Here is a 27986-nt window from a genome sequence, read left to right on the forward strand (position 1 = left end):
AAAAATAGCTGTGTGCCTGGTACACAGAGAGCCCTTTCTCTTCCCCTTTGTGGCGGAGGAATCAATGGAATTCATATAAAAGAAGGAGGGGGGTGGGAAGAGAGATAGGAGATGCCTTGCTCGGTACCAGCAGGTCACAAGTCTCATGAGGCTCAAGCAGGGCTTGCAAGGAAGTTGCTGACTGTATCTCCATGTGTACCTTTTTGTTCCTTGCCTTGGATTTGCTGGTCAGTGGCATGCTGCTTTGCCTGGCTCTCCATAGAGCTTGTAGCCTACAGGAATTTGGACAGAGTGGTACAGACATCGCCGACAGAGACTCTGATCACTGACTATCCCTTTAAATGCAGTCTCATGACTTAGTCTTTACTCCACTACCTATTAAAGAAGGAGACAAGACGTACATAGACAGCTTCCATTCAGACACCCAGAAGGACACAGAAAGGCAAGACAATTTAACAGAGCTAACTGTGAGTAAATACAAGGCATTAGAGGTGCTCTCTAGAGCAAAGGGCATGGAGAAAGATTTGTAGGAAATCCTGAAGTGAAAGAAGGTGCAGTATTTTTAAAAATATACTTGCATACTATGTTCAAAAGGTGAAATTCTGTAAAGAAAGCTATTCTGTCATTTTAGCATTATTCCTTTAAATATGAATCTAATTGTCTCTTAATATAACCTTGACCAATGCTTGAATTCCCATAAAAATGTGAAGCAGTGATTTTGTGCTGCAAGCTCTGGAGCCTTTTGCAAATACAATCTTTTTTCACTGGGATAAATTTCATAGAAGGAATATCTGGGGTGGAGGAAGGGGGAAATTTGAAGCCAGCCTTTTGCAAACTTGGATCTAAAGCCCAGCCTGGAGCCTTCAGTTAGATACCTGCACCTCACAAGGGGTGTCCTTCCTTCTGGGAGTGCTGGATGTGATCCCTTTTCTGCTGGGGACAGAAAGGAGCTGTGGGCACTCAGCAGCATGGGGACTGCACTAAGGTGTCCCATCATACGTGCAGGTAGATAAGTTTTTAACCATGGGGCTCTGTGTCTCCTCGCACTGTAATGGCCAACCGTCCTATATGGTACAGCATTCTGGAAAACTCAGTTCTTGTTAGTCAACAGAGTCATCAGCATGTCCCTACATCTTTCTTTTTTATGACAATAGCTACTGAGTAGACCTGGACAAGTATTTTAACAGTGATCATTACTATTGCAAGTGATATCTTAACACTGATGGAAAGAGAAAGTTCCTGTCAGCTCAGCCTCTTACTTTTCTAAATGTATATGTATTATCAATTGCAGGTATGATTAGCTGGTGGAGAGTGTTCTCAGCTCGCCTTCATGTTGGCCATTTTCTTCTCTGTATTTATCCTGTCTGCTTGCTGCTTAACCAAAGGCAACTGCATCTCCTATGATGAGCTGAAAGAGCTGAAGACTGAATTTGCCATCAATCTCTACCAGCATGTATCTGAAGCAGAGAACCGAACCAATCTGGTAGTTTCTCCAGCAAGCGTGGCTGTTTCTTTGGAGCTGCTGCAGTTCGGAGCTCAAGGAAATACGCTTACAGAGCTGCAGGATGCCCTAGGATACAACATTCACGGTAACGTACTGCTTAAAAAACATACTTCTTGTCTTACATTTTGCAATAAATCCACAGCTTTACTAAGGAGACAGCAATTGCACACAATACTAAACTTCTGTCTTCTGTCTCACTGCAAGATGTGGTTTAGGAGTGTTTTCTCCATCTTTGATAGCCAGGTACCAGCTGGACAAAGAAAACTCAAGGGAGCAGTTGATACACATGTTATTATTCCTCTTTTTTCGTGATCAGTGCTTGCTCTTTTACTGCACTGAAATACAACTGAATACAACTACATCTGGAGAAGCTACTTCCATGAACCACAGAACTGCTCCTGGTTTCCCAGAAGTTCGTCGTGTCCATTGTGTCCTGGCCTCCCCTATGTCCTCTGTGAGGAGGTGCCAGGCAGACGACAGTCATTTTCTCTTCCTATCCCACTTATGCTTTCTCTTCTATCCCATTAACAAATTTTACAAAACCTATAGAAATTGAATTATCTTTAAGACTTTGCACCTTTTTCTAACATTATTACAACTGGCCAAAAAGATGAAAAGTTATTAGAAGGAGACTGGCAGAGAGAGATATACATTGACAGATGGATGGTGCAATTGCATCTTATCTTTCCCTGAAAGCCGGCTAAAATAAAACTCACTGGGAATCTGGAAGGGATGTGGAAAAGGCAGATGTCTCAAAATCCAGCATCAAGTCAGCTGAATTTAAGGATGTTGTTTTCATTTTAGCTCTGGATTATCCTACCATCTCACATCGCACTTCGAAAACTATTTTACATTATGGGCACAATGTTTATGAAAAGCAGATGACTGCCTCATCTTCAAAATTTGCAGCTTGCTTACAAGACTTATGTATAGCAATGACACTGCTATTTCTCAGCATAAAATTTACTTTCACTCTATGAAGACTAAAGATAAAACCTACAGCAATTTCATCATCCTGTGCTGTAACCTGCCTTAGTCACCATTCCCATTCCATACAGCATTGATATTCAAAACCAACACAGCAGTAAGAGCGAACTCTGGCTGCTATATACAGATACAGCTGCAGGTACTGACACAAGGACAGTGCATCTATATTATGAGCAGCTCATATGATGAAGTCTTGCCTACAAGACTCCTGTTTCCGTAAATTCAGTAGGGTAATTTTAAACAACATTAATTCATACAAAGATTATACCTCGCTTGACACTTCTGGTCACTAGGGGTCCAGTTATTAAGAAAGAACCTTAAGAATAATATTGCACAGTGAAATTCAGGCACAGATCTCCACACAAAATGTAATAAAGAGAAGTGCAGAGGCTGTTAATGGCCTCCTAGCTCTTTTGTGCTGCCTTCTTCTCATGTGGCACATCAGATCAAGCAGACATTTTACCTCCATTTTAGTTGTCTGTGGCACAAGCAACATGAGCTTTGGCTTTCAGTAATATTAATGCATGAATGTGAAAATAAAGTAGGATGGGATCTATTGCTATTGGTTATAACAGCACATTTCCAGTGACGGAGGAGGAGACCACTTCCTCAAATAGTTTAAATCAAATAAATAAATCAAATACTTAGATCAAATTTCCTATCAGATGAGTAAAACCAAATCACGTATATATGCATATTTGATAAAATTACTGTCTTCCATTAGATGTTTGCATTAATGTTTCTGTTGGTCTGTCTTAAACAATAATGAAGGATGTGGTTAAAACCTTAGCAGGCTGAAAACAATGAAAACATTGATGGTTCATTCACTGTTCATGGAGAATCTGCTCTTACATGCACTTGTAATCTTTTTTTAATGTTTGGAAGATTTGTTCACCTTTATTCTAGTACTAAGAAAAGCAACGTATAAAGGGATGTCTCTCTAGAGAGCACAGATGAAATGACATGCTTTAAAATGCTTTCTCCTTGCTGTTTTATTTTATCCATGATAGAGTATTTTAAAGCAATTTTGAACTGTTTTCTGAGTAAGAATTCAGGACTTTGGTTAGCTAAGCACTTTGATATGACTGAAGTTATAAGCTCAGGATACCACACCTCACGTTAACATCTGCTTCAAATTTACCATCTTTGATTTCTCACATCCTCCACAGAGCTTGACAAATGCTCCCGCACTAATGCAAAACACACGAGAAAAGCACTTTACACTTCAGACTGTGTGAGTTTTCTTGACATCTGTTCAAGGACTTCAATATTTTATCCCTTAAAGAGTAATAGATCTAAATTTTAATACCAAACTACCCATAGGTGATTAGTCTTCCTGCAGCCTATTAAAGGAGCCCTATTAGGTCAGCAAACACACACTGGATTCTCAGGTAGTAGAAATCGGTAGACGTGAAACTCTCCCTTTAGCCCATCAAGAATCTGAACCAGTATAGTAAAAGTCTCCTGATGACCTGGCTGGCAGCTGAAGGTTCACGGCGATCCTGCCCTTGACCTGACACTCAGCCTGGAACACGCCGGTCCAGGCAGGATGAACTTCCCCAGTTAGCTGCCCCAAACCACCCTTGTCCCAGGCAGCAGCCCAGCTTGACTTCCCTCCAGCACTGCCTACACCCACAGGTGTCTGGAGAAACTGGGTGATTCTTCCCTTTGCCTAAGGTCTCCCTTGAGTCAAAACAAAGATTTCTAGCCAGCCCATAGCAGCAAGCCCAGCCATGACCATGGGGAGCCACATACATGTAAGCTGCCCAGGGCACCCCAGGGTTTCAGGCCTGAGCCATGTACAGCAATCTGGAGAAGAAAGGGGAACAATACTGACCGACCTTGGAGACGGTGGCCAGCAATTCATATACAACAGTGAGCTGCTGAGATTTCACACAGAAATTGGGACACTGGTGGGGAAATCAGGAAGGTCCTGGTGGTCCCGCAGAGCCAAGAGGCACTGATGTCTTGCTGAAGAAGAGCAGCACTCTGGACATTTCCCAGTCGTCACAAAAAACTTATTTATAGAAGGAGGAACCTGCTGAAAACCTCTTAAAGACAAGTAACAATCTCAACAAGACTTTTACTGGCTGGGCATAGGCAAGTCTCCTCCAAAGCACAAGGGATATGGGAAGGGGGCTGAACCAGGAACATTGGAGGTTTGAGGAGATTTGACAGAGAGCCCACAAACATTGTTCAGACTGGGTGCAAGTCCCAGGCCTCAGGAGGTCACCTCGGCATTAACCATCCCATCAAAAACCATTAGAGCGAGCAAAATAATGTCAGCCAGAAATGGCTGCTAAATCACCCTTCAGGGGAGCCTGCTAGAAACTTTGTGATTTTAAAAACACAAGATCCTCTAAGTTTGCAGGTCTCATTTTCCTGTTGGGCCCACACCTCAATCCTGTATCCATCACAGAAGCCACCACCAGCTAACTACCATGAGCTCCCCAGGAACAGCAGACCAGGGCGCTATTCAACTACTTTCATTAGTAGACAACAAACTAGAGAACACATTACTGAATTTTTTTAATGACACTGAGCTTGTAATTGCTACAAGCACTTTGGAAGACCAGAATAGAATTTAAAAGGAACCTGGAAAACTGGAGAAATGTATGAAGTGAATAGGACACAATTCAATAAGGACAAGTGCAAAATTCTACATTTAGAAGGAATAATCAGCCTTATTCCCGCTTTGAATAATCATTCAAATAGGGGGAAAATGAGCCAAAGAATAGTGTTTTTAAGAAAGGATCCGAGGGTTCTTGGGAATTAAAAAAATGAATATTGAACGGGAAATATAATTGTACTTCAAAAAAAAAGCAGACACTGTTGTGGGTTGTATAAAAGGAAGAGTTGCTTGTAAATTGTAGTACACATGAAGCAACATATCAGCTCCTTTTAGCATTGCCATGCCTCATCTGCAATTCTGGGTTGGTTTTGGGCACCATCCTTCAAGGAACAGACAACAGATGAGGGCCAAGGGTAGCAGAGACAGACCTGGGGCAGACAGGGAGATGCCTTTCCTGGGGTGGGTGGCATCGATAATAGAAGGAGACGGCAGTACTGCAGCATCAGCAGCTCAGCCAGTCACGGCCAGAGGCACTAGGTCTCACTAATGGGAACCCAGAGAGTTCCTAAAAGAAAATAAAAAGTTCTTTATGGACTCTAGGAGCTGTGTTTGCATAGAGGCATGACCCTGATGTGAAATCAGCTGCTTGTGGTATCTGCACTAGAGTGATTTCTGCAGCAACATGAGGAGGGCTGTCCTATGCCCCAGTGCATCACTGTCCTTGACAGTAATACCCCATAAAGTCAAGGGTGCTTCAGTTGTTATAGTGCTTTAACTTTCAGAGGACACCAGTGTCAGCACTGGAGTTGAGAGCTGCTGAGCCTTGGTGCAATCTCCGCTGTCCTTAGCCTCAACATGATAATTGCAGTTTTCCCCTCTCTCTTGCCTGGCAGATCAAGGCGTGCAGGATTTCTTGCACACGGTGTATGAAGGAGCGACCGACTCCAGCCAAGGCACGGTGGTTCAGCTGGTATGTTCCTTCTTCGTGGATGCTGGCGTGCAGCTCTTGCCCCACTTCGCTGCACGTGCTGCGCTCTGGGCAAACAGCAGCCTGCAGCAAAACAACTTCACCAACCCCAATAGAACTGCAGCCCAAATACAGGAATGGATCACCAGTAACCTTGGAGGTAACGTAACAACCCATGAGAATGATTGCACATGAATAAAATGTAAAATAAGAATGAGAGAAATGGCATTTAACCAAGTATAAAGTTTTTTGCCACATCTCGTGTTGCCCAAACCAAGGCTGAGAGCCAGGAAGTCTAATTTTTGTGCTGATGCTCATTTCTAATGTGAGGAAAGAGCTGGAATAGGTCTGAATCTGTGAGTGTAAGTTTGCAGTATCCAGTTGGTAACCACTTGGCCTTGTTCCTCTAATTTTTAAAATGGCAATCCTTTGCAGTGTTTTCAGTTTTAATGAGGAGCAGCCAAATTCCCCAGGGAGTGAGTTTCTGCGTTGAATGCTTTCATGCTGTTGTGGGGAACACACAGGGTTGTAAGCCCAGCAGTCACATTCTGAGTTTAAAAAGTCAAAGTGGGAAATAAAAAGAATTTACTTTCCACACAAGCAAGAAAAGTAATGAAATTAAATTCTGCGTTAATGAAAAAATAATTGAAAAAGCAAGTCTTCAGAAGCAGCAGAGCAAATCAATCCATGATTTGCCCCATCAGCTTAAGTTACGTGAGTGTTAATTTGGCCATCAACATGTGAGGTTATGTAACACACACATTAAAGCTACTATTGAAAAAAACTTCTATCCTTCTCAAACGAACTGTGATAAGTGATCCAGCTTCCTGATAGGAAGATATTGCTCTAGAAGCAGGTACTAAAATGGGAGTTCATACTGTGGTGCTCACATGCGTATTGATGAATTAAAAGTGGATCATACTTTCAAAAATCTTTGAGATACCCCAAGCAGGACAAGTTGAACTGCCAAATAAACAGGAGAGGGGGAGAATTAGGATATGAGCTTCAGTTGACTTATTTACTTCATAAAGCGGTCTGTAATAATGAATCCATTTCATGAGGGATTTCTGGTGCTAACAATGAACCCACTCCAAGATACACGTGGGCACATTTAAGCGAGGGAAAACAGTTAGGGCCAGGGCATGGTGCTGAGCACCAGGCTGCTGGCATCCACGCTGTTCAGCAAGTAGCATAGTCCTGTCACAACTCTGGTGCTGAACATAGACCAACTCAGGCTCGGTTCTGGGGAGAGCATGGACCAACAGGCAACTCCAATGAGGTCCTTGTACAGGTGGGGAGGGGAAGGTAGAGGCTTTAACAGTGCCTTGTGAGTTGTGCCTCTTGCTCTTAGGCACAGAGAGCAGTCCCGACTTGCTTTATTTACTTGCACAGACCTGGCCTTTAGGCCTGGGCAAGTAGGATGGCACGTGTCCTCCTCCCCACCTCTTTTCCTTGCAGATGGAGACGTGCGTGGCATGCCGTTGGAGAGCGCTGGGTCGCCGCTCAGCCAGGTCGCCCTGGTGAGCACCATGTACTTCAAAAGCACGTGGCAAAAGAAGTTTTCCTTTATGGATACCCAGATGTTACCTTTTACCACGGTGGAGGGCTCAGCCCTGAAAGTGCCCACAATGCATCACACAGCTGAAGTTAACTACGGTAACTGTCCTTGATACAGATTTGCTCTATTGTACAACATGGAACAGTTTTATTTATTTAATTTCCACAGCTACTGCACTAAGATGTGTTATTTTCCCAGCTTGGAGAAGTCTCAGAAGAAATTCCATCAGATGAAGAGACGACCTGGTGACTGAATTGACTCCTTATAATCCCAGGCAATCACGAAACAGATCCTGGGTTCAAAATGGTTCCTAAAATATCTACTTTCCATGCCCCATCCCTCACAGATCAATAACAAACTTGTCAGCTGTAGCACACAACCAAAGGGCACCAAGATAACGTGCCAGGAGAAGGGAACAGGAGAGACTGAGGGTACCACAGTATGCAAAGTCCTTTGCAATAGCATGGAGCTTGTTAAATAAAGCTGCCTAGGAAGGGAGGACCATAGGAAGCACATCTGAACTCATGACAGAGGGGCAGTTAAGACTAAAACTATGTCAACCCCCTACCAATTTGATTTGTGGGGTGGGGAAGAAACTTCTTGTCCCCTCAGCCTAGCCATTGTTTGTCCCTTGAGTGTGTGAGCACCAGAGAGACGATAGTAACACTGTGAGCACCGGCACTGCACACACGTTCCTCCTGTCTCTGGTCACGGCCTGTCTCCGGTCACGGCCTGTCTCCAAGGCTTTAGGGTAAAACTGCAAATCTTCAGGGCCAAATTCTGCAACAAAGGGAAGATAAATTTTTCTGTCCCTTATACATCAGTGGATGGTCTCAGCATGGGCTTAAAACAGTATAAATGTAGGTCAAATTTTTATTTGTATAAAATATGAATACAGCGTATGCTCCTTTCAAAGGCTTGGAGTATGTGGGTTGCTGGCACAAGGACTCATGCTGTAGGCTTAATTTCCTATCACCAGGAATTCTGCCATTTAGCTCTACAATCTCTTTCAAAATATAAAAAGCTCCCTTCCCTTCTACCCTGAATTTCAGAACTGCACTTGGGTAAAAACCTTCCTAATTCCAAGTCTAAATTTTTTAAGGCTAATTTATATCTCTTAGCATCATGCCAGCTTTATCCTTGAAGTTAAATAGTTTCTCTTCAGCTTTGATATTTACTCCCAAATGTATTTGTGAGTCACCAAGCTGCCTCTCAATTTCCTGTTGGCTAAGCTGAAGATGCCAGGCTCTTCTAAACTATTCAAAAAACAGATACTCCAATTCTCTACTAAGTCCTTTTCTGCACTTTTCCAAATTAAATGAATCTTTCTTGAAAATAAATTACCAGGAATGTGCATAATACTTTTAGTGAGGCCATATACATGATCAATAAAATGCTCTTAGTATTTCTATGACTTGCTAAAAATACCTTGTGTAGTACACCGCAGAATCAGGTCAGGTTGACCCCACCTGGGCCTTTTTTCTTTCTCCATTTTTTTCCAGCTGATGAGTCCTAGGTAAATCAAGGGGAGGGAAATCTCCATGGATACATACCTTTTTTGTGTGTGTTTTTGAACCATCATTTGATTTCCAGCACTCCAGTCATCATGGTAACCTCACTGTTTGATGAAAGCCTTGAGTGTTGGCAATGCTTTGGAAAGCCACCGGTAACCTCTTTTCAACCAGGGAGCCTCTTTTTTAACTTATCTCGTTGTAGTGGCTGCTTGCAGCTTTTCATTTCTTGCTCTAATTGCCATCACTTCTACTTGTAAATATAGTGCCACAGTGAAACGATGTCTAATGCTTTACTTAAAACTAGATGGCTGGATCTATGCCTTTTTATCAGATTAGTTATCAAGTCAAAAAAGCTTATAGATTATTTTGTTACGGTCTACCTGATGTTGCAGTTTATCTCACTTCCTATTTCCTCTGTGACTGGATTATTCTCTTCTCCAGAGTATGTTCTAAAACTTCTCAAAGACCTAAAATTTCCCAGATTACTTTCTTTTTCTGGATAAATGTACTCCTGTTTTCCCATCATGGGAAACAACTGAATCTACAGTCTATCAAAAATCTTTGCTGACCTATTTGCAATTCCACATCCAAGTTCTTTTCATATTCTGGGGTGGTGCTCATTCAGGCCCCAGATTATTATTTGTCTCTCTCAAGTAGTTTAAACTTTGTTCCTGTCTCTGGTGGTGTAATACCTCCTGTTCTTTCCTCATTTCCATTAGGAACCTCACCATTATCCTTTACCATATCATTAGATTATTTCTTTCCCATCAGTACCAGAAAATAATTGGGATGAATCTAAAAAAAAATTAATTCACAGTGTTCAGCAGCACCATTCTTTCTTCCCTTTTCTCTTGTTTATTTGGCTAAAACATTTTCTTTTTCTGTGCAACAGTCACATCAGGCAGGCAGTTGGCAGCTTGCTATTTCTATGCCTTTTGATCTCTGAATCATAATTCACCTGGCTAAGGAATCAGTTTTTCCGCTCTTTGCAAGTTTGTCCTTTCTGTTACATCTTTCTTTGTGGTGTTTCTTCTTCCATCCGTGTGTCAGGAACAGACCTTTTATCTGAACTTTCTCTTTTAGTAGAGTGAGATAAAGAAATGAGAGGTCTAAAACAACCAAAGGCAGGGGGCTGCCAGTGCTTATACAAAGGGAGATTTTGGGTAAAGACCAATGACGAGAAATTCAGCAGCTGAGTTGCACTGACTGACCGTATATTTGCTCCTGAGCCCTTTCAAACTTGATGTTTAACAGTTAGTTGTGCTTGTCTGACCATTTGCCTGAACACAAGAACTCCATCCTGTCATCATTAAGTAGATAGCTGAAGCATTAAATATTTGCACAGAAAAGGAAAGTTAGCCAAAATACTGGGATTACATTTTCAACCAGCCTGAAATGTGTGAGCTCTCTGCAGCTGGAGAGACTTTGGAGGAAAGTCAAAATGAAAGGGATCATTTAAAATTTGCTGATTGTCCGATTTGATCGGGCCAATTCAGTCCTTGTCACCAGAAATGCTAGAAACATTTCTAACAGGTCAGTTTGAAATTGATAAAAAAGACTGTTTCAGTACAAGACAGAGGCAGGAGATAACTCCCCTTCATCATTAAATGATAGCAGCTGTCTTCCGTCAGGATCCAAAACCCAGAGCAAGAAAGATTAGCTGCAGCCTGTTATCGATCACAGCATTTACAACATTGTTTATCCTTTTAACATGGCCATGCAGAAAAAATTAGCCTGGGGACAATTAACACTGCTCTAAGAAAATGTCAACATTACTATTTACACATGCCTTTTAAACACTGCAGCTATTTTACATATTCATTTTTCCAAGCAATTTGTTAATGATACTGGAATACTGATTTAGCATCTCTGTAATCCTTATGGATGCTCAAAATAAGCTCAGTTAAAGAAGGCTAAATGTTCTGACTCAATAATCTCAAGTCTTTGCTTTTCGTTCTAATTAACAAATAAGGACTGTATAACCTTTGTGCACAACGTGCTGACTTCAAAATATCAGCATGCCCACAAATGAAATCACTCATGTCCAGTGCACTACAAACGTAAATCTTCCCTGCTTGCACGTTACAAACCAGAAGGTCTTTTCCCAGCAAAGTGATCCATGTGCTGGGAGGTGGTTTCCACAGCCTAGTTCCCTCTCTGCATTGCATGGTGGGAAGGCTAATCTAAGAGACTAAAATTTAATTTAGCAGAATATCGATACTTAATGAATCCTATCTAATCCAGATCTGCAAAACTAACAAATGTTGTACACTAAACCTTTGAGACATCCTGTAGCTATGTATTTATTGGTAAATATTTAGGTATTATGAACATGAGATACCTATATTCTGTTATTTATAACCCCTGACTCAATAAGCATGAGTATCTACCCCTGAAGATACAACTACTACAGCTGGGTGAAGAGGGAGTAGATTCAGTATTTCGGGTGGCCTGTGGCAATGGCAATGATAAACCATTTGCTTGCAACTTGCATTTAACTCCTGACCTGCTAACTATTGCTGAGTGTTCTGGAAATGCTATTTATTGGATTAACAGATGAAAAAATAACAAAGTAAAATTGTGATAATTGAACCTGTTCTTCTATATAACAGAAGAAATGCTTGGATTAATTGTTCTTCGAAATAAGGAATTAAAATGGTGCTTTTAAATGGCTGTTACAAATTGTTGCATAACCAATTACAAGTTTGGAAGCCCAACCAGCTTTTACTTTTGAGACTAGTTTTTATAACCTCCATCTGATTTTGATAGGTCTTTGTGCCTAGATTTTCAAAAAATAAGAAATGTGATGCTTAAATAAGTATAAGCCTAACTACTTTATTGTCTAATGTAGCTATTTTGTTTCTTGAAATAAGGTTAAAACTTATTTTTAATGGTAGTAAAGATGGAAACATGAGGCAAAGTAGGTTTCAGTTAATTAAATAGTACACTCCTCATTTTGTTTTTGTGATTTCTTTCAGTAGTGAATTTTTAGTGAAAAGTATTAGATGGAAATCACAGAGAAAACAGTAAGAATTCAAAGAACAACCATTGCAGGAACAGTCACTGTAAAGCTACTGTCATTGCCTCGGTAATGTTTTTTAAACTCTGAACAAGGAGGACAGCTACTATATGAGAAAGTAATAAAATATCCATGCTCTGTTGAGACAGTGCTTCAGGTGCTATTACTGTCATTGGCATTTTTCTGCCAAGATAGAGAGAAAGAGAGATATATCACCCAGTCAGCTCTGTTCAGATGAGCCACTGCTGTGAGTTAATAGCAACCTGAACTGGCTGCAAGAGCCCATGTGTTAGAGACAACCCCTTGTATCCCACCCCCGCTATTCTGAAGCACCTGCTGACCTAGGCTTGGGTTGTGGGTTTGGTGTTTTTTCCCCACTTGAATGACAAAATAAGATCTATATTTGCCTACCCACAGGCCAGTTCCATACTACAGCTCTGGAGGCTTTCAGCATGGTTGAGTTACCCTACCTGGGGGAGAAACTCAGCATGTTCCTAGTGCTTCCCAGCCATAAAAGAACACCTTTGTCCCAGATTGAGTCTCACTTTTCTGCCAAAACTATAACCCTCTGGGCCAACAGCTTAAAGAGAATGAAGATGGACATTTTTCTACCTAGGTAAGCAATGTTACTATTCCAAATGTCTTCACTACTTCAGTTGTCAGAATTCTGTGTGACAGCATTGACGTGAGCAATGTGTGAGACACCATCAGAGGAGATACTTTTGGTTTTGTTGTTCAACACATGATCAGAAAAGCTCTAACTCTCTCTTAAGCCATGAAGAGGAGAGCTGGGAATGACAAAACTTTCCAGTATGCTCTGTACTGTTTTAAAAAAAAACAAGTACTTCAACTGATCGTACAGCTTTTACTTAAAATTTGTTTGGGGTATAACAATCCTTTAAAGATCTAAAAAGAGAGTAATGTTCCTGGCCCTTTCCCACACTCTGTTTTTCTCCTTGCTTAAGGAAGACTAAGTACATAACCTCTAAAAGAATGCAATAGCTTATTTTTACAACTTGCTAGTATACTACAACAGTACTCTACAAAGAACTTGATGCCCCTCACCCGTCCTACCCATCTTTCTGTGCACAAAGCAAGTTTCAGCCATCCGTTTTCCACATTAGCTATTCGCTGTTGCTAGCAAATGCACATGTCCTGGTGGTATTTTCTGTCAGCTGTTCAAATGAAACTGCATAGCAGGAGGAATCAGGTGCAGGAGGGCCTTTTGTGGCTGTAGCTATTGTATGGATCAGCAGGGAAGCGCTTCATTACACATCTCTTACAATACATTCCCCAACTTAACCAAGTAGTGAAAAACAATTTGTACATTAATATTCTTTTTCTCCAAGCTAATCTTTTGCAAATGTTTCAAAGGGCCCTTTGCTACAGCCAAAAAGATTATTAAAAAGAGGGGACTTGGGGAAATGCAGAGTTCATGGGTCAAGAAGACTGAGAGGCAGTCTGATTGCAATAGATGGAGGCGAGGGATTCCTTCTGTTAACATCTTCAGGTGAAGATGAGTTGCTTTTCTGCAAAGTACACTTAATCAGACGGAAGGCATTTGGCTCATACAGAAGTAGATGGATGAAATACAAAGGCTTGAAATAAATTGCACTTGTTCCACCTTTTAGCTCTATGAAACTGCAAATTCCACATTTAAATAAAATCTATCATATTAATTTCAGGTTCAGTATTCAAAGCCTTTTTGACCTAAAGACAGTTTTTTCTGCCTTGGGAATTAGAGACGCATTTGATCCCATCACTGCTAATTTTAAAGGTATTTCAGGTAAGAGGTTTGACTGAATAAAAAATGACCACTGACCCAATAGTTGTAGACTCTTATGTTTGAATGATTCAGTAGACCTGGGCCTTCTGAACTGGCTGCACTTCTTCCTCTGTGAAACTCTCAAATGCAATTCACAGTCAATTGTTCTACTTTATTATTGGCAACTGTATTTTGAGCTGTTGTTTTGTAGGAAAGAGGAATCTGAAAGGGACAGGGCTGGTTTGGGTCTTGGTTTTTTTTTTTCCTTTCCCCCCCTTCTTTCTTTATGATTAAAACTGTGAAGACAGCGTAGGCCTGGGAAATGGTTATTTATTCAGAAATTTAGGACAATCTAGTAAAACTTGCATTCCTATTTGTGTTTTTAAATAGTCATTTAACAGTTAGGGATGTGCTGGTCCAACAAGTTGGTATTCCAACTCCTGACACCGCAAACAATATTGGTGCAAACGATATTGGCATATGCCTGTGCTGTGTTGTCTTGCTAATCCAGTGACCAGTGGACTAAATTATACTTTCTCTTTGCTAAAATACTAGTGTCACGATTGTATATTGTCTTGGTTCTGGAAGTCTGAAATTATCCCGCTCCTTGGAAAATTTTTATCCCTATTTAATATTAAGTACTAAAATAATCCAAATTATCTATTTCTTTTTTTTTTTACTACTCTCAGCAGCACAAATTATTTCAACTTAGTCATTTCTGCTCATAGCAAAAACTCAGTGCGGTAGCTGCTCCTAGAAATGTAGAGAGTTCATGCAATTCTTGTGCATGTGAGTAAATAAATGGAGGTATGACAATAAGAAATTCATTTAGACAAACCTGCTTTTACAGAAAAGTTGCTTTTCTGGGATGAACCTCAGAAGGCACATTACTTACGGGGTTTCTATACCCCTTTTAAAATTGAACATAGCATTTTTTTATTGCAGTACATAGACTGCAAAGAGATGCGCATAAAAAATAATTTGTTACTGCCCTCTTATTTGTTAAAGCCTGCTGCTTTGTTTATTGCAAGCAAATGTTAATATAGTGATAAAGTGCACAAGGATGCATTTTATAAAGTTAACATCTATTTAAATAAGATAAATACTTTGAGGAAATGAACTCCACCATACACGATCTCATTTAGCAGCTTCTTTCCTGTGCAACTTAGTGGCTTTCTGCTTCACATCATACAGGGTAAGAAGTATTTGTTAAAGCCTGTGGCAGGGTTATAGATTAAAGGGTATGTTGAGGCCCTTCGCAGTTCTACTCTTACACTACTCAGTTATGTATCCTAATAGTAGGGTTATAGCTATGATGGTCTAAGAGTTATGTGAGGCAGAGTTTATAAGGAAGGTTTACCTTTTATTTAACCAATAGATACAGTTGGAAAAAGAACAAGTAATTTTTCGGTTCCTCTTCCATATGAAGCTGAAGCCATAATCTTCAGAATATTTACTCTGAGATCACATTTAGCAAACAAATGTATTACTTCATTTCAGACCTGGGATAACTTCTTTATGCCTGAAAGCTTCTATTTTTTCCCTCCAAAATACGTTAGATTTATCTAATTTTAAAAATTCTGTCTCTCCCCAGTTTTGTCTTGCTTGTTTCCATCCCAGATTTCTGACTGAACAAAATTCAGATATAAACAGAAAAAATGCTCTTTCAGTATTTCCCTGTTTTCACTTACATGTCAGACTCGATCCTCATATTCAGACAAGAAAAAACCTCACAACCTTCCCTGCTTTCTACCCTCTGCGGTCAGCCTGGGAGAAGCAGACTTGTCACACTCTCCTTGGTACTCTTCTGAAATTAATTTTTTTTCCAAACTCCACTTTATGTCACAGTCCCATTGCTTCTTCCTGAAGAGCAGTTTTTCTGCAGTTTCTCTTCCAATAGTTCCTTGACTCAGTATTCATTCACTGTCCGCACTGTAACTAGTTTCTACTCTCACCATGTAACCTTGCTTTCCACCACAACCTGGGAGACGTCTCAGACTAGTAATTCACATTTAGCATTCAGTCCACTGTTGTCCACATAGTGGGAAAAAAGTCATAAAGATGAAAGAACAGGTGAACATGGGTAGAAATGAGGGAGAAGAGGATATTCACAACGGTGACTTAAGGCTCCCTGAAAAGGCCCTCTGTAGTCAAAGAGGCAGTCAAATATGTCCATTCCTACTCACAATGGCAAGGGACCTGCCTCCCTCTGTCAGCAAGAGAGAGATCTGAGACACACTGTCTTCCCTAAAGTAACCTATGTCGCCTTCCTCGTGTGTTATCTCACTTTAAAGGTGTTCCTATATTGTGTCAAAGAGGAGTTCTGTAGCCTGAGCCCAGCTCCCACCACTGGACATCGGTGGAAGAGGGTGAGATTGCAGCTGGCTCCACCAGCAGAAACGTGAGGACACCTCACAACAATTCCAGGTTTACACCAATACAAACACAGTTAAAATCTTGTTGTTCCCCCTCCCCTAGATTAGAAAGCAGGTCTGAATGATGGGGAGTCAATAGCAGAAATGCCTTTAAGCAGAAAAATATTCCAACTTTGTGTTCACAGTAGTGATTCTTTCCTAAGAACTTCACTGCTTGTCTGAAAGTGGGATCCATGTTTCACATAGAAGTCAGAGGCACTGAGGTCATCAAGCAAGCTGCACTCTGACAAAGGACGTGTTCAAAGGCAGATAGATTCAAGACACACATGAGCGTTTTAGCTTATGCTCCAAGTTGCCTGCACATAAGGTGATGCTGGTCCAAAAGCCATGTAGTCATACTGTCTCAGCTACACGCTGAGCTAAGAAGTCCTTAATATCAAGCTAGCTTACCTGTTCAGACGGTCTATGCTCACCCATATTAGGCACACGTACGGAAAATCAGGAACTGAGTCAAAATTAGAACCGAAGATCTTCTAATGTGAAAGCCAGATACAGAAAAAGCAATTGAAAGGCAGGTTTATACTGTGCTGTCTTTCCAAACATGATGTAGTAAAGGAATCAGTTGAAGGAATTTGCAACAGAAGAAAAGCTAATAATGTGACATGTATTGTATTCAGTATGCTGTCATTGAATTAGTTGCCCAGGTGAAATACCTTAGATTCTGCAGAAAAGAGGTAAAAGCATTCTGAATTAAGAAAAAAAAATGGTGTTCACAATGGAATTCAGAAAATAACTATTAGCATTCATTTCTGGTTTTTTTTGCAGAGCAAGGTAGTCTTTATATTTCAGAAGCTATTCACAAAGCAGAGATTGAAGTAACAGAAGATGGTACGAAAGCATCAGGCGCTACAGGTAAATCAAATATACAAACTTCACTTTTCACTTCTGACGGTTATCACTGCAGAAACAACTACTAGTCTTTCATTTAAAAAAAAAAAGCATGGTAGCTTTTAAATGTATGCTTAACTTAAATTTAAACTTTTATGTTTAACCCACTTCCTTTTACCTTTTTAATTGTTCATAAGAACTCTTAAAACTCTCCCCTTCCCATGTTTGATCTTAGACTAATATACAAAGACTCAAATGAAAACCAGCTTTACCAGCCCAGTGAAAGTCCAATTTAAGAAAATAAACAGCTTCTTTTTCTGTTGGTCAAATCTGTTTGCTAAGATCAGAAAAGCAAAGAATGAAAAAAGGTTACTAATGATTTGTCCATAGCTCCTGAACCATCATGGGGTTTGTTTTTTGAAGGTGATCTCTTTGGTAGCATTGAAGGTCATGACAGGGAAGTTTTGACTTCATGACAATGAAGACAGGCTTGTTTCTTATGTACTTTGAGGTGTGAACTTCGTGTGCAGTAGTTTCTGCTAACAAATTACTTCCATGTGAGCAGCTGGGGCTGGCTGAGTGGGGAGATTGAGAGCAAAATCTCAGGTAGGGACTACAGAGTCAGTAAATGACTTTCATAAGCTGAATGATATTTCAATAGGAATCCTTCATCACAAGTGACATAAACCAAGGGAACTGAAATTACTGAGCTGTGCAATACACATGTTTTTTTCTTTTGTCACATAAGCTTTACCAAAGGCAGCCCCTGCTTTTTTGCTTCCCTTTTGGAAGCCTCAGATGCTCCAGAGATGCTACAAGTCAGCGTGAAAGGCAGCGGCAGCCCTAGAGCCCTGCAGGGATTATGTAGGCATTACTGCCACTTGCTTCTCTTCAGAAGTGGAACATGTGCTTACGCTGCTCAAACATCAGCACAGCAGAAGGCTCGTTAACCACATTTTGCCTTTCTGCTTCCCTGAGCTGTGCTGACTGTTGATGTGCTCCACGTGCACATTGCAAACACTGGTGGTCCTTGACTGCAGATCAGGGCAAGATCTGTGTCTCTCCCATTTCTCCCCCTTGTCCTCCTTTCTTTCAGAAAGGAATCCAAGAGGCACGTAGGGAGAGCACTGGAGCGCATCTTACTGCAGTGCCCCCGATGCTGGGCTGCTCTGTGAAGTGCACTGCAGACATCCCACGGTCACAATGCCAAAAGGAACCTGAGCGTACCTGATTTGGTGTAGTATTCCCCTAGCAGCAACTCTGCATAAGACACATGCTATGCATGTGTAGGTGTACAGTGAAATCTGACATAACTAAGTTAAGCTTACAGCAGAGCTGTACAGTTTAAAATTTTATGACAATTTTCATCTCTACTGGGGCATGAATATTTTTATACTTTTTCTGGTAATTCCCATACAAAATAAAAGCTTTTAGGTGCCTTCAATTACATACCAAAGACTTACGGGTAAGAGCAATCAGACATCAGATGTTTATCCCATTGAAACCAATGCCAAAACTTCCCTTAACTCCAGTCAGACCAAGCTAAGAAGCTGATTTTAAAAGGTATAATTATGTTTACCGTTTACTTTAAAAGCTCTGGATCTAGTCACACAGTGGCTTGAACGCTGAAGTAGGCACTTTTTTTAAGGCCACTGTAATAGTGCCACTCAAACTAGTTTTACTGAGTCTTACTGAATTTTCAATTGAGTAACCCAAATCTGGGTTTTTTTAGTATTGTTGTGTTTTTGACAATGTATTCTTAATACTATATAGCCATAAGGAAGAATTTATTTAAACAAGATGTATTTGAATAATTGTTGAGCCACCATAACTCTTCAGGACTCTTTATTTAATCTAATAATTAACCCACAACCAGAGAGGGGAAGGATAGTCATAAATTGAGATTTGAGGATACTTAGGTTTTGTTGAGAGCTCTGACAGAGAAATTCCAGGACGACGTAGGTATTTCTCTGGTGTTTGTCTCCCATTTAAAAAGGGACTACATTTGTGCCTTGCTTATCTTTTTTTACCAGAACAGCATAGCTAGGAATTGGCTAACGGGTTAGGCAATAGCGTGGTATGACTTCAGCAGAGTTAGGGCTGTGGCAACAACAAAAATTGTATTACCTTTGAAATCCAAAGCCTGACAGACTCATTTCAGCAACAAAGTAGACAGGTATCATCTGCATGTAGTCTCACAACATTGACTTGTTCATTCACCTAGACTGATTTCAATGTTAGACAAAATCATTGTTTTATTCTTCAAGCAGAGAAGCAACTCAAAGCTCATAGTACTAAACATAAGAGCTCGAGGGCACGGTACAGAAGATGGAATGAAAATGGACACATTTTACTAACGTTTTCTTTGTTGCATTACAGCAATGGTGTTACTAAAAAGATCTCGAGCGCGTATTTTCAAAGCAGACAGACCATTCACGTTTTTCCTGAGACAAGCTAACACAGGTACACATCCTCTTCGTTTCAGCAGCAAAATCCTTGACAAGCAGCACTGAAATCAATAAGAAGTTGTTTGTAAATAGCATGTCATTCTTCAGTCCAGAAAATTTCAACACATGGAAGCAGTGGGTTTAGGCGTTTTCAAGCATAAAGAATACAGTTTAATTTATTTAAAAATAATGCATGATAGTCATAGAAGGGAGGGAAGCCAGATTAGCCTCTTCTATATATATGCAGTATGTGCTCAAAAAGATTTCTACCATAATTACAAGCACTAGAAAGACCTTAGAGATCTTAAATGCCCCAGGATTAAGAACTGACCTCCACATGGCAATTCAATTACAAATGGGCTGGATCAGCTAGATTAATATCTGAAGAAGTTAAAATATAAATCTTTCCCTATAAATGAAACTTATTCGTGCCTACACAGATGGCACACAGTAAACAGACTTCTGCCTGTAGGCACCAGGACTCCAGGGCCTGAAATTCCCTGTATCGATTCCTACCTCAGCAGTTTCTAAGGGCATATCTCAGAAATTCTGAAGACCAACAATCTTTTGCCCAGCTACAGCTCAGAACATGCAGAAGCAAGTTTCTCTTCCCTCCCATCTTGAATAGCAACACCTTTGAGGAGACAGTTTTACACATCTGGACTCTTCACTACTTAGTATCCTCGAGATATTCAGGTTATCAGAAGCCATGGATATTCACTGTATGTAACCAGGTAACTTAGCTCTGCAAAAAGCCTGACTTTTACCTTCACTTTTGCAAGGAATGGCCAAAAAATACATGTTTCTTTTGCAAGTGGTAACTCTTTTTCTTGCTAATGAAGTCCCCCAGCCCCCAAAACAAACAAAACTGCAGAGCATATCTGAAAGAGTGAAGCATTACGGTGCTCCTCTGGCTTCAGTATTAGACTGTATGTCTCATTTCAGATGTCCAATCATGTAAGTTACTCCAGAATCTCTGCCAAAGGAAAACACCATATACCTCATTGGCAATAATAAAGAAGAACTGCATTACGCACCATTTAGCAGGTGTTTGCTCCTCCGAAGCATCAGGCCACCTCCAACAACTCTTACCATTCTTAGCAATGCAGTAAATTTGCACCTTAAGTATTTTCCTAAAAATCCTTCAAACCACCAAGTTTCCTCATAACTGGGGTCACATCCGTTTAGATTTCCTGGGAACATATAGCCATTTATAGTGTTCAGTAAAACACTGGGGCCTGGCAAGAAAACTGAGGAGAATAATTTTCCTTATCTGCTTCCAAGCAAGACACTCTCTTCTCTTAGTGGGTGAATACCTGTGCACGTAACACTGCTTATAGAATCATAGAACTGTTTTGGTTGGAAAGGACCTTTAAGATCATCGAGTCCCAACCATTAACCTAACACTACCAAGTCCACCACTAAACCATGTCCCTAAGCACCACATCTACACAACTTTTAAACACCTCCAGGGATGGTGGCTCCACTACTTCCCTAGGCAGTCTATTCCAATGCTTGATAACCCATTCGGTGAAGAAATTTTTCCTGATATCCAATCTAAACCTCCCCTGGCGCAACTTGAAGCCGTTTCCTCTCATCCTATTGCTTGTTACCTGGGAGAAGAAACTAACATCCTCCTCACATGTTGTGTTTTGACCAAAATGCAAACACATATTTCTAAAGAAAAAAGCACTACCTTGGTGGGGATTTTGTTTTAAATATGCTTTGGCAATCATTACCATTCAAGTGAATAAAAGTATTTTTACTTGGCAAATGCAGAATTAAGAAAAAAAAAAAGGCACTAAAAGCCGATCTATGACACCTGAGCCACAGATTCTTCAAGCTTAAGAACAAACTGATTTTGGTGAATAAAATTGCTCAGTTTACAGTATATGATAAATTATATAAATAGGAAGGAAATCAGATTGTAAAACAGGATTTTTATATGAAGCATAACAAAATATGTACCTTCTAATCAGCTCAAAATCAGAAGTACACTTCTGTAATTTAAGCTTTTTAATGCAAAAAGTGAAAACTGAAAACATTCAGTCATTTTGCTTGTTCAGACTTAGTGACTGAAGTTGTTCAGGTATGAAAAGGGGAAAGGGTAAACAAGATCTGCTTTTAATACATTTTATTAACCTTACTAGAGGTACTTAAAACTTGCTATCCTCATAAAGTTCACAATGAATCTTTATGTAAACTAAACATCTTCATTGCATCAGTCTTCTAGTAATAGCAGAAATGTATTTTCCAAGACTTCAAATAGCATAATTCTGCTTGAAATTATTGAAAAAGTTTGGGGTTTTTATTCTGAAGTTCAGGTTTGAACACATTCCTTCTGAAGGGCAGGCAAGCTAATAGCAATACAAACTGAACCACAAATTTGATTCACCTGAGGCAATCGAAAGGATTGTAATAATTTCTTCTGTAACTACAATATCAACACAAAGGAATGAATTTAGGCTGTTTTGCTCAGTTCAGAAGTGATTCTTTAGCCAATGGCTTGGGTAAGCTTCAGGTTTTGGCAAATTTCTGGTTTGGGTTACCAACTATTTGGGAAGGCCTTTTTGTTTTTAATACAGAAATGTTCAAATTATTCTAAGGCAAGCATGCAATTGCAGTCGGCTTTTCCATACAAGCAATGAATGATCACAAATCTGCTAGTTCCGTGCTTAATTTATGTATTTAAATTGTACTACACTTCGAAAATGGGGTCCCAAACTGAAATAACGTTAATATTGTTTTCATTTACAGGTTCAGTACTCTTTATAGGAAGAGTTACAAATCCTTCATAACAAACACTAGACAAATACAGTCTTCTGTTCCTCCCATGATGAGCTCTCCTTCAATGAAATTAAAGGCTACATTATATGTATTTATTAAAACACTGTTTTAAACAATATCACTTTTGCAAGAGTAAGAGTGAGAAAATCCTCCACTACCTTATTACTTTCTACACACTATTGGAAACTTACAGCTGTCTAGGAATCATTAGCACCACAACTACAGCAAAGATAGTAAGCATATAACCATTTGAGGAAAAATTGAACATATTTTGTCACATAAATGTTCAAGAATATGGGCCAACAGCTTCTGTTTAACTTCTTCACCAAGGCTAATGTCAGCCTGACTGTTGCTGAGCATGCAGAACACCTGAAAGAAAGCATCCCAGAAGAAAACTTTGTGATATATGTTATTTTTCAAGCACAACTTTATTTCCCTGTCCTGAAATCAAAAACTTAAGAACAAAATTGAAGTTCAGTCTGGTTCCAGATGTGGATATAATCCAGCTGAGAGAGTAAGGTAACAAGCAAGCATCAAAATGCTGTGAAAAGGAAACCAAGTTGAGAAGCTGTTTCAAAACTGACAGGACAAGTAGGAAGCAGAAATACCCACTCAATCAGTGACCAAACAAATATTATGGCCAAAAAAGGTAGTAGTACTACCTTTACTACCTTTTATTTTTCTTTTTTTTAAATGAACATAGCATAGAATGGACATTCCTGAAGAACACCGAATGAGGCTACAAGCATCTAGAAAAATGCTTTTTTCAGCATCCTGACAAAAGTTGGGATACAGTGAATGTTTTAGTACAAGATTCAGCAGCTCATAGCACAAGCACCTGAAACCCATGCCCATAAAGATTTTGGGTGAATATTGCGAACCACTGACACCTAGGAAAAGCATCAGAGGGGAGCTGCTCCCACTGAATCAAACAAAGCTTTCCAGAAGTTAGGAGCATCTAGCACAGATAAAAAATACAGCGAATAAAGCATTCAGTGATATTTTGTGTCCAAGCAGCAGCACCTTCTGGCTGTTCCCGCACTTGTAAACATGTAAAAACCTCTGAGACAGAAAAACTCTGTGCAGCATTCCTCAAAGGCTACTGACCCCCACTTTCCTACATTGTATCCTCATGAAACTGTGGGTTTTGTCATTGCTGTGGATGTGCATACAGTACATCAGTTTGTTATGGTAGTCACCAAATAGTGCAGTGCAAAGTACACAAGGGCACAGGGTATCATCCTACCGTAGTTGCGATTCAGCGTTAGCTTCCTTTCACTCTTTCTCTAAGAACAGAATATCCAGTGATACAAAACTGCTCTTCGCTCTTTAACACTCATACTAGAACACAGCAGCTCTGGAAAGGGAAGGCAAAATGAACCATTCCAATAAAAACTGTAGTCAATCCTACACAAAGATTAAAATAGAGTTTTTATTGATGGAATAACAAAAGTGCTTCTCTTAAATATTTTTCAAAATACATTTATACAACTTACAATAATATATCCAAAATAACTGTATATACAAAACATTACCTTGTTTAATGTATGTGCTTTTTTTTTTTTTTTTTGAAAATTACAAAGCAACTTTTTGGCAAAGTTCAACCTTAAGAGGTGATAGTTTTGAAGGTTGGATTAAGAAAAATAGAACCTGAGGGAAAGTGACACTTAAGTCCATTACAAGCAAGAAGTTCTCCATTCAGTTAAATAAAAATGTTTCTGTGATATTTTTCACATTACAAAAATAACAGAAGTGAAGAAAAAAAAAAGATGATGGATACTTTTCTCATCATTTTACAGAGCAGCTTCTCATTTTTTTCAGGTATAGGAACTTGAGATAAGAGTGCATGTCAAAAATGAATGCAAGTAAGGACAGCAGTACCCTGCTGTGGCTTTCTCTTGTGTGCAGTGTTTCTTAGATGCTGTTGATATGGTTGACCTGATTGGATCTGCGATGGATTTCTTCCAGAAAACTCTCAAGCTGTTCTATCAGCATTCGTTTTTTAAACCTGTATTTAAAAGAAAGCATAATAATGGATGCACACAGTAATACATGAACTGTCGTTCACAAAACTTTTACTGTACCCTGGAAACTTCAGTTATTATTTTAGGTCCAGTGCATGATGAGGTTATATATACCTCATATTTATATACGCCATCTCCTAAAGTCCTGGTAAACTACTAACTTGCTTTTCCATTTAATGAGAGAATACAAAACTATGCTTACTGAAGTCTATTCTAGCATGTTGCTGGACGTCACTCGGCCCTCAAAAAGCAAGGAAAAAGAGAGTTGCTGCTTCCAGAAGTAAAGTTCTGAAGTACAGAAACAAAATATACACTGAAAGAACTATAATCCTAAAGCTGGCAACAGCTTTTAGGGATTATATGCATGCCTTCATGGTGCATTCACAAAAGTTTAGTGAAGTTGGTACTGGTGAAAGAATAGCCATTACACAGTGCAGATTTTCTGACAAGAAAAATACAAATTAAAAGTTTGAGAAAGAAATTAAAGAAAATACAGACGTAATCCATACCTGGAGTCTCTGCAGTTCTATTTCATATTGATTACATAAATTTGAACAGTAGACCATTTTGTCACCTTTGCTTACACCCCTGCCTTGGCGCACAGAGCTCCTTGCTGTTTCCAGATAGCCCTCCCCCTTACGACATTTCTGCATCTGATAAGCCACTTCTGATTGGTACTTTGGCAGCCGTATGCATACTCAAAGATAAGCAGCAATGAAAAGATCACACGCTTTCTCAACTCAGTACTACTCTGAACTATACATCAAGTTCAGTCCTATGACCTTATTAAACCCTGGAAAAGCCTCTAGTCTCAGCCTGGACTCCCGGTCCGTGTTCTTGGCTCACAGAAACATGGCATCTGCCCTAATTCCCAGACCACAGACTTTCCCCACAATCCCAGCTTGACTATGAGGAAACAAGCACCCATTCCCAACCACTTACTGCCTTGTTGAATACCCATGCTCTGGGCCCTTACTCGTCCTTCTCATCACAGTTCTCCTCAGTAACCCCACAGAATCAATCAGGTTGGAAGAGACCTCTGGGCTCATCGAGTCCAACCATTGCCCTGACACCACCATGTCAACTAGACCATGGCACTAAGTGCCATGTCCAGTCTTTTCTTAAACACATCCAGAGATGGTGATTCCACCACCTCCCTGGGCAGCCCGTTCCAATGTCTAATGACCCTTTCTGAGAAGAAATGCTTCCTAACGTCTAACCTGACCCCCACACTTCAAGTACTGCTTCCCCTCCATTCTTCCTCATTGCTTTCACAACAACCCTGCTTGTCGAAAAGTATTAACCTGGGAAATAGATAATTATTCCTTCTCATTCCCTCTGGTAAAATTCAAATTATTTAAGCTAACAGCAAAATGCTTAACTAAATACAATCATAGTGAAAATTCAACATGTTCATATTCTGTGCAAGTGACTGGGCAATGTTACTTTCCAGAATACCTTCAAGCCCCTCTGAAGCAGCTGTACAAGTTAACACCAGACATTTCCTAGAAACTTAAAACCTGGTGGAAGGTGGGGAAAAAACACACTGCTAACTATTTTCACATTACTATCGGCACAAGAATTCAGGTTTACAAAGCACTATGTCAAGCCCTTCAGCGCATCTCACAAAGTTCTTTTCCAAATGATGAACCCTACAGCTAACAATTTTTTTCAAGGCAACAGGAACAATTTACCACATTAACTAATATTTTACGTAACAGAATTAAGCATTGACTCTAATTCAACTGTTCACTCTTAGCACCCTTAATAATAAAACTTCCTGGAGTAGTTCCAGCTATTGAGCATAAAGCATCATTATTATTTTTAAATTGGTTGTATTAATTCTTGCCAGCACTTCTATCACAAGTGAGTATTGCTCAGCATGTTGTCTAGGTACACACTTTGGGCTTTGCTATGTGTATTAGTAGCTTAAAGCTCTTAATTTGGAAAAAAAATAAAAGGGAATTTCTCATACTGAGAAGTTGGTTGATTTGGATAATGTTGATCTGTGTTTTGTCAGCTTTTGCTTTAGACTATTTAGTAGAGAACAAAAAAAAACACTTATAGTTAAGTTCTAGGACCATAAATGGATTGCTATGCCAAGTCCAGAAATACTGAAGACCTCTCCACTACATAGGCTAATTTCTTTTAGCCCTTTCCTAAATAACTCTTCATTTTGTGCATCCAAAGTTATAGACATCTATTCGGAAGTCATATCTGGTGTTCATTAAGGACTCCTTGTAAGCACTAATACTACCCCCACCCAGGCTGAGCCAAATGTGTATCACTAAGCATAAGAAAAGTCTCTGTCAGAATAGAAACAGCCAAGAATTTGAAATTAAGGTGTGGTGTCTCCTTGTCCTTAATATTTTTATGATTGACTGGAAGAAAAAAAAATCCATTATCTACCTCATCTTGATTTCTGCCTCTCAAAAGTGATAGATTTCTGCTATCAGAAGAGGAGCGGTGGGGCAGTTGGTTTCCAAAGGAAGCTGAAAACTGTAGATTGTTTTAGAAATCTTCCTCTCCCCTCACAACTGCCTAGTGGATTAACCTCTGGAATTGAATGGGGACTGTTTTCAAACACATACTTTCTTGCTGAAATGCTCAAGATCTTTCTTAAGTCTGTGTTCAGAGTCAGAGCTCCTTGGAGGGATCCCAAATTTGAATTGCATTCCATAGCATTGCAAAGGTCAGCTATTAGTTAACAAAACAATACTATCTTGACAACTCTGGAGAGCCTAGAGATGTTTCTGAAGGGAGCAGGGAACCTTGGTTAAATGTGATAGCTTGCCTGGATAAGGAAAGAAGCAGAGAACTGCACAGGGATTGCAGGCAGTGCTATCCAGGTGGATAAAATCACCATAATATAAATATCTGTCCTAGGAGAGAGAGGAAGGAGAGAGATTAAGTTGTTCCTACACTCAAACCAATAAAAATTAAACTTTAACAACAGTCAAGAAAAACGAAATTGCCAACTTGCCCCACCAGCAGATACAGAAAACTGTTGGCTATGGTGAGAGACAGGATTTAATTCAGATGCTTCCAACAGCAACACTCAACTACTGCCAAATTTTGTAGGGACTCAACTCAAGATAACTGGAATAGAGAGGCTGTCCAACAGAAAAGAGAATTACAGATGATCTAAAGAGCCTAATTTTAGAGGCCCAACTATTCCAAGCCCACTAAGGGCTGCCATGGACTCCAGGAGCAACAATATTGTTTTGGTGTGCTGAGGCAGTGAGGAAGCATGTATAATCTACAGGCTACGCAACAACTCTTACAGGTGATATAACAATAAAGACAGATCAAGCAAAAGCATGATAAAGTAATTGTTGCTATAGAAAAACATGATCTATATAAAACCACATGCCCCACTGTGCTGGCAGTAGAAGGCTAGAGGAGCTGTATGAATGTCCAATGTTCAGTGTACCTTAAAATCTCAGCATGGTTTTATCCAAAAATTACTTTGATTTTTATTTAATCATAAAATTTGTTTAATAATGCCACAGGAAAAAAGTTGACTACTACAAAAACAGATTAGAGCAAAAAATGAACTATTCTTTGAGGCTTCTGAAA

The 27986-nt window shown here is 39.8% G+C and overlaps 2 protein-coding genes across 3 annotated transcripts in view; one reads left to right on the plus strand and one right to left on the minus strand.

The window, feature by feature from the left end:
* The first annotated feature begins 341 nt into the window (after positions 1 to 341).
* Positions 342 to 22429, plus strand: SERPINE3 (serpin family E member 3). Its single transcript, XM_068395464.1, is given in 9 exon segments — positions 342 to 467; positions 1292 to 1589; positions 5957 to 6190; positions 7489 to 7686; positions 12539 to 12737; positions 13807 to 13907; positions 17087 to 17173; positions 19529 to 19612; positions 22354 to 22429. Coding segments are annotated over 9 exon segments (1368 nt in total). The 3' UTR covers positions 22395 to 22429.
* A 1506-nt stretch (positions 22430 to 23935) lies between these two features.
* INTS6 (integrator complex subunit 6) overlaps positions 23936 to 27986 on the minus strand; it is a 46540-nt gene continuing 42489 nt past the window's right edge. For both annotated transcript variants that reach the window (XM_068421171.1, XM_068421163.1), the window contains one exon: positions 23936 to 24391. In XM_068421171.1, the coding sequence (XP_068277272.1) occupies positions 24298 to 24391 (94 nt within the window). In that variant the 3' untranslated portion in view covers positions 23936 to 24297. The remainder of the gene's footprint in view (positions 24392 to 27986) is intronic.

Source organism: Nyctibius grandis, chromosome 2 (assembly GCF_013368605.1).
Source record: "Nyctibius grandis isolate bNycGra1 chromosome 2, bNycGra1.pri, whole genome shotgun sequence".
Taxonomy (NCBI): Eukaryota; Metazoa; Chordata; class Aves; order Nyctibiiformes; family Nyctibiidae; genus Nyctibius; species Nyctibius grandis.